This window comes from Talpa occidentalis, unplaced genomic scaffold (genome assembly GCF_014898055.3).
Source record: "Talpa occidentalis isolate TD23 unplaced genomic scaffold, MPIMG_talOcc4v2.1 talOcc4.5, whole genome shotgun sequence".
Lineage (NCBI taxonomy): Eukaryota > Metazoa > Chordata > Mammalia > Eulipotyphla > Talpidae > Talpa > Talpa occidentalis.
The window spans coordinates 82,898,295-82,912,533 of record NW_023604861.1 but is presented as its reverse complement, the minus strand read 5'-3'; the positions used below and the strand labels follow the sequence as shown (position 1 = coordinate 82,912,533).

The 14,239-nt window shown below is 36.1% G+C and overlaps 1 protein-coding gene across 6 annotated transcripts in view; it reads right to left on the bottom strand.

Annotated features, from left to right (window-relative positions):
* The window catches only part of ZNF638 (zinc finger protein 638), a 102,357-nt gene that overhangs the window by 56,460 nt on the left and 31,658 nt on the right, over nucleotides 1-14,239 (bottom strand). For 5 of the 6 annotated variants that reach the window (XM_054701716.1, XM_037527595.2, XM_054701715.1 and 2 more), the window contains exon 2: nucleotides 1,229-2,735. The exons of the other annotated variant lie outside the window; for it this stretch is intronic. In XM_054701716.1, the coding sequence (XP_054557691.1) occupies nucleotides 1,229-2,533 (1,305 nt within the window). In that variant the 5' untranslated portion in view covers nucleotides 2,534-2,735. The remainder of the gene's footprint in view (nucleotides 1-1,228; nucleotides 2,736-14,239) is intronic. 6 annotated transcript variants of the gene reach the window in all.

The window sequence follows — 14,239 nt, the reverse complement described above, 5'->3', positions numbered from 1 at the left end:
TGTGGTGTGCTCAGTCACAAGAATACATAGTATAACAATTCAATTCAATACTTGGGCCAGAGCTACTTAAAACAGATTATATGACTACATGAATTATAAGCTACATGAATTATTCTGAGATATTTCAAGACTTTTTTATATCCTTTGATAGGGTATGACAACTATTATTTTATTAGAACTCAGCAAATCTGACTATAAAAAGCCTTTCCTTTGGTGGAGTGTAATCTTAAGCTAAAACCATCAATTCTAAGGTAACAGAATCTTGCTGGCTAAAATGTGGTAGAGTGGGTAAAAGAAAAGACAATAAAAGGGTGGCAGTGTTAGAAAAAAACAAGAGTTATAAACACCTATAGATTTTTAAGCCTATACAAGCAATTGCATGGCCTTGAATCAAAGTTTGTTCCCATGTGAGGGACATTTCCTTCCTGAACACTTACAAATCTTGAAATCACATTCTTACATAGAAGAAACAGTGGTTTTAAAATCTAAGTAAATATATTTGAAAATTCCTACTCAAATTCACCCATTACTATTTAACAGCACATTCTACATACTTAAAGCAGCTCTGTACAATACTTCTTCTAACTATACTAACAATATGAGTAGCTAAGCCTCCTTTATTTTTCCCTCTAAGTGGCTATCATTTTACATTCTCTGAGTCACACAGCTGGTCCCAAAACGATTCATCTTGACTGAATTTTGGTATGTATTTCTTTAGGAAGTTCCCTCCCATGAAATACTAAAAATCCTACTACAGATAGCATCAGAAAATATTTACATCAACATTAACTGTCTTTAGCCCAAGGTAGGTAGCTATGTGCAAGGCTACAAATACTATTTCTCAAAAGTATGCAAAACAAATGTTTTATTTCAACTTTTATACTAACAGATTCTCTTATTTAGATAAAGGTGATTCATGTGATATAGTCTTGTAAGTACACAGTTTATATTATATAAATTTATTTTTGCATAAATTCTGAGTTAACTAACCAAAAGTTCAAAATAAATGGACAACCACGTGGTGTGCCCAGTCACAGGAATACAGAAAACCTAACACTCAACCCAGTGCTTAGGTCAGGGCTACTTAGATTACAACTAAGTGTTGATGTGCAATAAAAATTAATTTGTCATTTCTTTAATGCCTAGTTAACACCAAGCATACACATTAGAATTTAGAGGAAACTTGGGCGCTGAGTATCATTATACAGTGATCTTTAAAAACACTCACCTTCAAATGACTACATTCTACGTTACACAGAGAACACAAATGTGGAAATATTCTTGGAGATGCTGCATAATAATCATTCATCATAGAAGGTGTTGGAAGTCTTTTCATCTTCTGGGCATCAGCATGTGAAAACTTTGGTAGCCATGATGCTTTCACAATCCCAAAGGGAGATTGAATGGGAATGTCAGCCTCTGACTGGTAATTCTTTTTACTTCCTCCTGATGGTCCATGTACATTAGATGAATTAATCACAGGTTCATGTGGGATTCGTTCTTGTTGGCTTACAGCTGAAATTAATTCCGATGAAAAAGGTTGCTGGTTCATAGAGGGAGGAATCAGAGACTGATTCATTGTCTGGTTAACTGATTGGTTAACGGATTTTACAGGTTCAAGGACTGACTGTCCTCCTGAAATATGTAAGCCTGACATCTTGGTTCCACTCTCAACTGGGAAAAAGGATTGATTATTGGAGGACTCACTGGGGAAGTCCAATGGTCGAAATACATCTTCAACAGGAAACATAGAATTACATATCACATTTGGAGCTGGAACAGATGCAGAAATGCTCTGCTGTGACCGAAATTCATTCTTGACCTCATCAGTTGGAATTTCCGGATCATAAATACGTACTTCAAGTGGATCTTCTGTGTAACCATATTTGCTTGCATGCCCATAATCAATCACATTACTTGAAACTGCCTCACTACCAAGCGTTTCTTTATTTCTGCTCTGTGAAGGTAAATTAGGTAATCGGCGCCCCATTTTTCTCATTCTTATATCCCTTAAAATTAATGGCATGTTTTCAGGTGTCAGCTGTTCATCAGGATAACGACTAAGTTCTTCTAAGTCTTCATTAGATAATCCAAAACTTGCTAAGATACTTGAGGCACTCTCTTTTGTATAGCGGCTCTGCACTTTAGGACTCTGCTCTGTAACCTGTGTTATAGAGCTCTGTTTCACTCCCACTGATGCAGATAAATGAGGCTCATCATCCCACCGGCTACCATGAGGCTTCCCCTTCTTTTGCTGTGCTTCATGAAAATCCAATTTTTCTTTGGTCAATCTTGGATCAGTTCGGTGTTGAGTTACCTGAACATTCATTCTCTGTGGTCCCATGTTCTGGTAAGATTCATGGCCAGCAAATCTGTGTGGAATGCCACGGGCTCTCCCTGCTGGGTAGAATCTTGGAAGACCCATAGATCCAGGCCTCATAAATGGTCCTGGAGGCCTCATCCCAGAAGGGTTAGGTGCTCGTGGCCTCTGAAGTGGAAAGTTCCCTCGAGGATTAAACCTGGGTCTCGACATGGCTATTTTCAAGAAAGCCTGATTTAATAAGGTATAAGGTGGTGCTGAGCTATGTGAGGCAACGGCATTCAGCTGCTGAAGCGCCAACTGAGTCTTAATCTGAGCAAAGTGCAAAGGAGATGGGCCCAACAGAAGTGGGTTTGCAATGCCCAGGTTCAAGGAATTCACAAGTGGTGCGAAATTTTCCAAGAATAACACAAAGCTGAAAGTTAAAACACAAATATTAGATCATTTTAACTCAAACTACTTCATGAAGTGGGTTCTATCAGCCAGTGTAAAACATTTTGAAACAAAGCCATGAAACCATTCTGCATTTCACATTTAGAGTAAGTGCTTATGAGGATTTTAAACTTTCCCCAAAACTTTCTCTTCTTTCCTGAATCCAGAACACAAACCCCAAATCTCAAGGCAGAGTTCGTGTACAGTGTGCTGGGTGCTGTCCTAGGTGCTGAGTGGTAATTACAACTCCGTTTAAGTAATCTTGAAAAACACTGGAGATTTATTTCACACTTTAAAACTGGAAAAAAAGATGAAGATATTAAAATACTTAGAAATGTGCACACACTTATTATGTGTATTATCAGATGTACATATAATGAAAATTAAAATTGTAAACCTAAAATTTTAAAAGACCCATCCATTTCTCCCAGACAGTATTCCTTGAAATCACATCTAAGAAATTACAGATGACAATTATGATTAGGTTTCTGTTATTAAACAGCTATTAAAAGATGAAAACCTGTCAACACTAACGGACTACTGACAAAGCAATGTGCAATAGCATGGAACTTATACATTATATGTAACAAAAGCAGTCACCCATCTCTTAGAGTCCCTCCACAGGGAGAGGACAGACAAGTACGCATGGATAATGATGATTAACTTTACAGAGCATGGTCCATGTGGTAGAAAATACTCTAAGCACCTTACATGAACTGATTAACTAAAATCTTACAACAACCCTCTGAGGTATGTACATTTCTACAGAGAAGGACACAAAGGCCTGCGTCTTAAGATTAAGTCACTTAAACAGCAAGTAAGCAGCTGGGCTGAAATCTGCACTGAAGGCATTTTAACTCTATAATGCGTGCTCTTAACCACTAACAGATTTGGGAATATCTTGCAGTTTTCAGGCAGTTTATTTGTTCTAACGTGTTACTGTAAGCGCTATCAGAGTACACTCTGATCAGCAGCCGCAACTTTGCCTAACCGCTACCAGTTAAAAAAAAAAAAAAAAAAAAAAGATTATACCTAGTCTCTTAGGTCTCTATTTTAACACCCAATAGAAATGAAGCGTGAGAAACATGAGGTCTTGAAGCATCTGCAACTACTATGGAAATCCACATTTGATTGGGTTCTATTTGATGATCCTCACTTTCTAGTTTAAGCTACAATTATTCTTCTATATATATGTTAATGAAATGCTAATTTCGCTGAGAAATGGGCTTTATCTGGTTAACATTCTCCCTTCCAACCATCTTGCATGCTGCCATCACATTTAACCTTTGCAAAAGAACGTTTTTTACTACATCACTCTTCTGTTCAAAAATCTAAGAGTATCTCATTCTCTTTACTTCTTAGCTTTATACTTAAGGCCCAACCAATCCAGCCAATCTCTACCTTTCTAATTTATCAAACACATATTCCAATTAAGCCACTGCTTTTTTTCTAGTCTTCCCACCTGCCTTTGTCTCTTCTGATCAAAACCACTGTGCCCTACGCCTGTCTTACTTAATTCATCCTTCAAGGTTGGCTTCTATTAAACCTTCCCTGGTCATCAGGGAAGGTTTCTCACATTCTTTTTATTCTCTGTGCCATTTTGGGACTCATACATTTTACTATCTTATGTTTTTGTGTGCTCTCTTTTCAAATCTGACAATCTAATATCTTCATCCAATCCTTAAAAGCAACCATCCTTACATAAGCACTTTGTTATCTACTTATTCAAACTCTTTATGCACCATTTTCCTCAACTGGTGAGAACTTACAACTGCAGGAGCACACATGTTTCTTCCCATAATAAAATCAAAAAGGAACAGATTTCAGTCAGTCATCTATTTACCACATAGAGGTGTGAACAAATTATCAGTTGGAGATATCTCCATTTTAAGTCCCAGAACTTATCTATGTATTTGCTAATGTACCTCACCTGCCTTACATTGGCACAAATATACATTCATAGAATGCTAGAGCAGCACTCACAAACTGTGCTCTGTAGAAATTAATGGTCTGTAAGATTGTATGTCTTCTATAAAGGAATTTCCTGGTCAGAAGAGGGGTACAAAAGTATACTACATGTTAAAAATGTTCTTTTATCAAAAATCTTTTTTCATTCTGTACTTTCCAAACTTGAATTTTTTCTTCACATGTATTGCCAGGGGAGACAGCTGGAATATTTAGTAATTGATAAACAACAAGCAATGAACAATCAGAACAATAACCAGTGTCCATTTAGAGCATACAAGCACTGTTCTGTGCCCCTTCTTCCTCTCCCCTCTTAAGTTTTTAGTTGCCATAGAATGAGGAGTAGAGCAGCAGTATTCAGGGAGAGACTACAAGAGTGAGGAAATGGGGATCCACCCTTGGGGCAGCAGCTACTTACTAATAGGACAAATTTATTCCCATATTTTAACGACTGCATATCTGTACCAGTGTGTAGTCACTGACTATCAGACTGAAAAGACACCAATCTTTCACAGAACAATCTGGAATAAATATGAAGAGAAGAATTAAAAGGCCTTTCCCAAATTTAAGAATTTTAACTATCAATAAGCACAGGCACCTTTAAAAAAAATCTCATTAGATCTATGTTTAGTTCCAAAATCTAATATAATAAATGAGGGAAGAGTATTAAGTTAACCACTGTGGCTCTCCCAAAGATCTCTCTCCCTTCTCTAAGAAAAGCTGGAAACCCATTCAGACATGTTTTATTAAACATTCTGACTACAGAACCTGCTAATTAGAAGAAAATTTCCCTCCTGACACTATTCTGGGAAATCCACCATTAACAAGCAAATGTCACTCATTGGGTCTGTTATACCAACCTCCTTTCTGAAAATAAGTTATTTAATCCAACTTTTATCCCAAGACTCCTTTCCAATTTCAGACTTTTAAGTATTTATTTCATTCAGTTTGTATTTAGCAACATTTTCAAACAGTAATCCACTAATATAAAATCAGCAAACACCTTCAAATGCTACCCTACACTTTCTAAACCTGGTAGAAAAGTTTCTGACAACAGTTTGAAACATTATTAACAAAGGAATTATGACAAATTGCTGTATATGTTCAGCAGTCTCCAGTTCTATTCACACTTCAATGAAATGTTTGAAATGAAAAGCATAAAACACAATGTTTGGCATTAGTAAAAACTGACAAATACATTTTCGAAAATATAAAAGTTTATCTACACTCTATATACCAAATGACTTATCTTCATTGGTTTTTAAAAAAAGTAAGTAACCTTGTATTTTCTTTGTGAATAAAATTAGTCGTCAAATTTCACTTGCATGATTTTCATTTTTAAAATAAATATAGGGCCTCCCTGGTGGCGCAGTGAGTTGAGCACAGTGCTGTGAAGCTGTCCACAGCCTCTGCAACACAGGTTCAATTCCCAGCCGGCCAGGGAGAATCAGACATGGTGCAGCAGACCTCTCCTGTCGCGCCCACTGCTCCCCTCAGCAGTGCTTTCGGTCTGTCTGCCTGTTCGCCTCCCCACTCTGTCTCTGGTGAATCCTCTTACCCTCCCACGCCTCTGGCCTGTACCCCAGCTATTGTATAAATTAAAACAAAAAAACTTTTAAAAATAAATATATTTTTAATCATTTAGAAAAATTACTGTTTAATTTTAGTTATTCCCATTCACTCCAAATAAAGTGTTTTAAGGAAAGAAAACTTGCAGCTTGCAATCATATTTCAAGCTTTCTATTTGCAAGGTATTATAAACTTTTCCTTTGGAATTATATAATTCTGAAGTCTTATTTCTTCAAATCTAATTTAAAGGCAAGCAAGTTCTACCATCAGCAACCTTTTCTTTCCCTGTTACATAATTTTGCAACTTAAACATCAGTCTTATCACTGTTGCCCCAGGTAAAAGTACTTAATGAAGATACTAACATCAATACGTCAGGAATTTATAGCTTTCTCAATCGATTTGGGAGAATAAAATATTATAATCATTTATCAGGTCCTTCAAGAAACCTTTTTTTTAAAGCATTTTAAATGGACAGGTTTATCAGGAAAATAAGAGAGGCTCCTGCATAGTCACAGGTGGGCAGGAGAGCATCCTTCAAGATATCTTTAATAACAATTTTATCAGTTATTTTAAATCCAGTTATTATTCATCCATCCAACAAATAACTGACACTGCCATTCTAGGTGGGGAAGTAGCAAGCTTACTAAACCAGAACAGATCCCTTCTTTCATAGGGCTAACACTAGTTTTTAAGATGGAGCTGTTATCTCGTAAGAATTAGAGAAGCCAAAATAATTAAAAATCTCCTCAAAGTTTTCCTTTTCACATCTCTGCAATTGAATGGGTTTGCAGAAACTACAAGTAAGAAGGATTTGCAGAGACTGCATGCTGGCTGACTATACCATTACAATTGTATTTTACAGCTGTACAAACCTATTTTACATCTAAGGGTAAAATAATGTAGGATACCCTAGTGGATTAAAAAAGCTGTTCAAGTTGTATTTATTTTTTAAATAAGATTACAGACAAAAAATAAATACTTGTTAAAGGTGAAATGCCTAAAAAATAAAATTATACATGTAAATATGAAAACTGTTACCATCACTGGGGCCTCCCCGGTGGCACAGCGGTTGAGCGCTGGGTTGCGAAGCTGCCCGCAGCCTCTGCAGCGCCGGTTCGATCCCCGGCTGCTCCCCGGCCACGGGAGGAGGGTCCCACATGGCGCGCAGACCTCTCCTGACGCCCGCTGCTCCCCTCAGCAGTGTATTTTGGTCCTTTCGCCTTCTCTGCTCCCCGCTCTGGCTCTGATGAATTCTCTCACCCTCCCGCGCTTCTGACTGTACCCAGTGCTTGTATAAATAAATAAATATAAATAAATCTTAAAAAAAAAAAACTGTTACCGTCACCTATGTCTAAAATCAAACTGGCTTCTAATTCCTAAGTAGGAAATGCAATAGAATCCTAGGTACTTCAAATATGCTATGAGAAGTAAGGAAACCAAAAGGATTTCACCAACAAATGCATTCACTAATTTGACAATAATTTCCAGATATTGCTACTATAACAGAATTTATACAACCAAGGTAAAAAAAAAACCAGACGCTCAGAACAAAGGCTTATTACAGTAGATAAAATCCTTGTTTATTATCACAACCATTAAGGAACATACCATTTTATGGAAAATTGTTTTGTAAAAGCTGGAAAAAAAATAATCCTTTACACTGGGTCGCTACATGCAAAAGAATGAAGCTTGACCACTACCTCACACCATACACAAAAATCAACTCAAAATGGATTAAAGAACTAGACATAAGACCTGAAACCATAAAATATATAGAAGGAAATATAGGCGAAACACTACGTGATCTGCACATCAAAGACATCTTTACAGACACATCACCCAAAGCAGTGATAGTGAAGGCAAAGATAAACAGCTGGGACTACATCAAATTAAAGAGCTTCTGCACAGCAAAAGAGACAATAACAAAAACAAAGAGAAACCCCACCAACTGGGAGAACATTTTTGCACCCAACACTATGATAAAGGACTGATCACAAAAATCTGCAAAGAGCTGATGAGACTCAGCAACAACAAAGAAAATAATCCAGTCAAAAAATGGGCAGAAGAGCTAAAAAGAAACTTCTCTGAAGAGGAAATGCAAATGGCCAACAGGCATATGAAAAAATGTTCAACATCACTTGCCATCAGGGAAATGCAAATCAAAACTACCATGAGATACCATCTTACACCAGTGAGAATGGCACATATTAAAAAAACTAGCAACAACAAATGCTGGCGAGGGTGTGGAGAAAAAGGAACTCTTCTGCACTGTTGGTGGGAGTGCAAACTGGTCCAACCACTGTGGAGAGCTGTGTGGAGATTTCTGGACCTACTAAACATAGAGCTTCCATATGATCCAGCAATTCCACTCCTAGGTATTTACCCAAAGGACACAGAAACATCCATTCCAAAGAACACCTGCACCCCTATGTTTATAGCAGCACTGTTTACAATAGCTAAGCTTTGGAAACAACCCAAATGCCCAAAAATAGATGACTGGATCAAGAAGATGTGGTACATATATACCATGGAATATTACTCAGCATTCAAAAAAGATAAACACATGCAATTTGCAGCAACATGGATGGCGCTGGAAGGGATCATGCTCAGCGAAATAAGCCAAAAAGAAAAAGAAAAATACCGGATGGTCTCACTCATAGCAGGAATCTAGAAAACTTAAATAAGGGACCAGGAAAATGAATAACTATAAGAAAGTGAAAATCAAAATCAACAAAAAACTATGAACCAGAGACACTTTTAGGGGGGCGGGGGCGGGAGGGGAGGGATTGGGGTCAGAATGGGGGGGCTGCAATTGTATGGGGAATATAACAATAAAATTTATAAAAAAAAAAAAATAATCCTTTACATTTTAAATGTTTTTAAAACAAATACTTCCTAATATGTGCTTCTAAAGAATTACTTTTAGGCATGAAAAAAACACAGCTTAAAATGTTAAAAAAAAAAAAATCAACTGAGGGTCTAAATTTTTTTTTTTTCAGATGCACAGCACAAACAGTAGGTAATACTGAAAGGCTGCATTTGGAAGCACACAGAAAATATAATAAAGATCCTTCTGAGCTGGAGAGAAGCTTAAAAATTTGGAGACAATGCAAGCTCAAACAGGAAGGCAGACTAATACTCCAGTAAAGTGTTTTGTTTAGTTTGGCTTTGCAGGAAACAGTATATTCAAACTAAGACAATCCATCCTCCAATTTTTAAAAAAAAGTCTACGACTCAAAAAAGATTAACAAGCCCTACTTAGGGGTTTTAGAATCTAGACTTTCAAGGTCTAAATTTGGATGGTTATGACAACTCCCTATAAACTTCTATCCAATTTTTAGCTAATGATTCTTTTACATCACCGTATGCCTGATATTTTTTACTGCTATCACCACTTTTGTACATTGCAACTTTGTTTTTTGTTTTGGTTTTTGTTAGTCAGTGGAATTAGTAGAAAAACTTAAAAAACTATCCAAATCCTGCATTCCACTAAGAGATAGAAGGACAGATAATATACTATTTTCACAGGTTGATTATTATTACCATTTCTCTCTTCCTCCCCTTCTTTTACATTTTAGTGGAAAGGGGTCAGGATCATTCATTCAGTTTATTTCAGAACCAATCCATTATTAATTCATTAGGTTTTGCAAACATGATAAAGTCAATCAACTGCAGTGCAGTTTGCCAATATTATGACAATACTAAAGTATCAGAAAAGGATTTATTTTTGAAAAAGGCAATGAATGCCCAAGTTGAGTTTTGAAGGATAAATATTTTCAAAAGTTCTGAGGGACCCAGGAGAAATGAGATTTTAGATACAGTCTTACTAAGCATGTGTTTACCAAACTGTAGAATATTTTGGATAGCTTGGGTTAAATAAAGTTTATGAATAAAATATTCTAGTAAAAAGAAACAGCTGTGCTGAAATGATTTTTTAAATTATAACTATATAAAAAACTATTAACTGCATATTTTGACAAAATTATAAATTCTGGGCAAGGGTCTCCCTGCTGGCACAAGGGATTAAGCGTCAGCACTATGAAGCAATCCGCAGCCACTGCAGCAAGAGTTCGATCCCCTGCCAGGGAGGTGACCCACATGGCACAGCAGACCTCTTCTGACTCGTCCGCTGTATTTCAGGAGATCTGCTTGTTCTGCTCCCCAGTCTGTCTCTGGTGAATCCTATCATACCTTCCCCCGCACTTCTGGCCTGTACCCCAGTTCTTGTATGCATAAATAAATAAATCTTTAAAAAAATAAAAAATAAATTCTGGGCCAAGACAAAACATAGCTTCAGTAAAAATACTTCAATCTTCAGTAACCTTGGAACTATTTAATAAAATCATCTATGAGGATATAAAAAAATACATACAACAGAACCTATCTCTCTTATTTTGACTTTTGATCTTTATCCCAAAATTATCCATTCTCAACTCTCTATTCTCTCTACACCAATCCCTTTAGCCATCAATGTTCAAAAAACATTTAATCTCCATTTCTAATTAATCATAAAATTCTCTGTACTCCTATCAATATCTCGACTTTTCTATCAATATACTCTTCCTTTTCCTCTCACCACCATCACCACCCTATTCCAAGTCCTCATCACTCTCTACCACAGCTGGCCTCCATACCAATTCATTCTGTCACTAACTTGTTAATATCTTAAATCACTTCTTTTAGTAACATTCTTCTACCTAAAATTCTTCATTATTTTACTGCTGCCCATAAGATACTATTTAAACTTGTCAACCTGGCAGTATATAACTTGATCCCAATCGACCTTTCATACTTTCATAGCTTACTAACTAGTGATACTTAATTAAAAGATTCTTCTACAGTCAAATTGGTCTATTTGCTATCTCCTGGCCACTTCCAACACACATTCTTTGCTTCCATACTTTATTCACACCCCATTCTCTAGATTACTCCTACCTGAGTCAAACTCTGAACCAAGACCTAAGTCCCATCCCATGATAATCACTTTGACCATTTCCTGTAGCATACATTAAGCTATTAATATAACACACGGCAATAATGCAATAATACATGCAATGTTTTAAATTCATTTCTAAGTTAATAATATATCTCTATATATCAAGTGAGAAGGATTTAATTTCCACCAGATTCACCATTTACTATTGAGATTTGGGACAATTTACTTATCTCCTGAGCATCAGTTTCCTCATCTGTAAGATGGAAAAAACACCTTCCTCTCTGGATTATTAAGAACAAAGTCAGATCAAATATAAATATGTATAGTGTCTGACAAAGGAGCTGCCCAATAAATCTTAGTCCCATTCTCCTCTCCTCGCTTCTTCATTGAGCAAGGGCTTTTCAGACAAACAAATCCCACTTTTGAGCATCAATAACTTAAATCTCTGTCTCTGCAGAGTAGTTGAATTTAGATGGAAAAAAGGGTAAGAGATAAAAGCAGAAATTATAAAAATTTCTATTCCTATTCACACACAACCTCTTTCCATTTTAACAGATTTACAAGAATTTAAAATTTAAATCTCTACAAAACAAAACCTATCCAAAGTCAGCTGTTAATTTATGTGTTTTAAAGCAATAGCTCCTAGTAATGCAGAAGTCTTGGAGAGAAAAAAAAAACCTTAAAATGCAAAGAGCAGGAAAAAAATATGCTCCCAACTGCACAACAGTATGTTCTAGTCTGAAGTAACATTTTTTTCTTAGCTATTATATATGGAAAACCTAGTTATCCACAAACATTCACTGACGCACTTACATAAAAGTGCCATGTTACAGACTTAAGTACTTTACAAGTAAAATGATGAATCTGATATTTTCTTTACAATAACCTAAGGGGGAAAAAATGGGTATGTGTCTGTACCCTATGGGGAATGAGGACAGGTGGAATTTAATGAAACAAAATATTTGTTTCGGAAGTCGTGACGAGTGTATAAAGATCATTACATTTCCCTCTGTAATTTTTTTAGGTTTGAACATTTCCATTTCCAAAATGAAAATAAAAAGTAGGTGCTAATACTAAGTATGACATTTTTTTTTTTTTTTTAAAGATTTCTTTATTTACTTATACAAGCACTGGGTACAGTCAGAAGCGTGGGAGGGTGAGAGAATTCACCAGAGCCAGAGCGAGGAGCAGAGCAGGCAGAAGGACCGAAGTACACTGCTGAGGGGAGCAGCGGGCGGCAGGAGAGGTCTGCGCGCCATGTGGGACCCTCCTCCGGTGGCCGGGGAGCGGCCGGGGATCGAACTGGCACTGCAGAGTCCGCGGGCAGCTTCGCAACCCAGCGCTCAACCGCTGCGCCACCGGGGAGGCCCGCTAAGTATGACATTTTTAACAGAAAAAAAAAATGAGGGAAAGAGTATAAAAACAACATATCTTCATTTTTCTCAATCTAGACTTAACAGCATCGCACCAAGATCTAACAAGCCAAAGTCAGCTAACTTCTTAACTGATTAACACTCAGTGTATAAATACCTTTAGATTTAAGCCTAAAATCTCATTTTAATTCATTATTCCCTATACCCTTCCTTCCCACATGACTTTTCATCCATTTCTTTTTCAACATCTTTCTCTGTTCATTATAACCTTTTGGTGGGAAAAAACTAGTGAAATAAAGAAAGTAAAATTAAACAAAACAAGCAAATAGTTCTTGATAAGCAACCTCTGCATTAAGATTTAGATTATGCCATACCAAAGAAAATAAGCCCTGTCATTTGAGAATGATAGTGATGTAAGTGAAAACAATGTGGCAAGAAATAGGAACCAGTATGACAAAGATAAATTTCGCATTAACATCTGGAAAACAACAAATAAAGAGAGCCATTGTAAAGCCATTTTCATTTACTCTCAGAAGCTCTGGCCAAGAGATTCATTCACCTACAGCAATTTATGAATAACCAACTTAGAAATCATTAAACTTGGAAGTCTGAGTTAATTAATAGTTCTTTGAAAACAATTGCAACTAAATATTTATCCTTTGAAGTATTTTTATTCCTGATTATGTCTGTTATAGCAAATAATAAACAAAAAACCTACAAATTAAATGCTTACCAATAAAACCACAACCTAGAATGCACTAATTTTTGATGTAATTTCTTCTCTATTATGTATGTGCACGCACACATAGATGGAAAGGGAAGGATTGCAATTTTCAATCAACATTTTTCTGTATTTAGTATTTTTCAAAAACAGGAAAATAAGGTTACAAAACATTCTGATAGTCTAAAGAAATTTTTCCTATTTTGACAAGTAGCATTTTAAAACTCTATGCACTTTTAAGAACTAAAATATGCCACTCTGAAATGAGAAGTTGTCTCTAAAATGTCAATCATAAAAATTCTTTTAGAAACACTAGTAGCATGAAACCAAGTTCTTGAGGAAAATGGCTTGATGGATTAAAAAATGTGATCTGAGATTTCCTAAAGTATTTCTGAGATATCCACCACAATGCTCAATCAAAACCTGTCTGTGATTTTCATGCAGTCTTTCAGAAGGAGGGGAATCCTTAATTTTCTTTACAATTAGTAAAGAAATTTGAAATTTAAAAATTTAAACATCAAAAAGCAATCAATCAGACTACAATGAGTCCGTCAGATTAATAATGAAAAGACATTAAAACTCACACTTTAACTTTTAGCACTTCAAAGTTTACAAAGCACTTTACCATTTATTACCTTATTTGGGTCTCACAATATTGTTAGCAAGGAAATCCCAGTTTACACGCTAAACAAAGCTTTAGAACAAAGTGGCAAAATGACAACTATAATCTACCATTCCTCTCAGGGTTCTTTCCATGTTGTATTCTAGATAATATGAACTGCAAATTAAATCTATAGCTTTGCTTTTGCTAATTTTATAAAACAATGTGTTCACTACCTTCCCACAAAGAAAAATCATCTTCATGACATGCCACAAACAGCAAACTACATTATTTTTCTACGTACATACCCACGTATCTCAT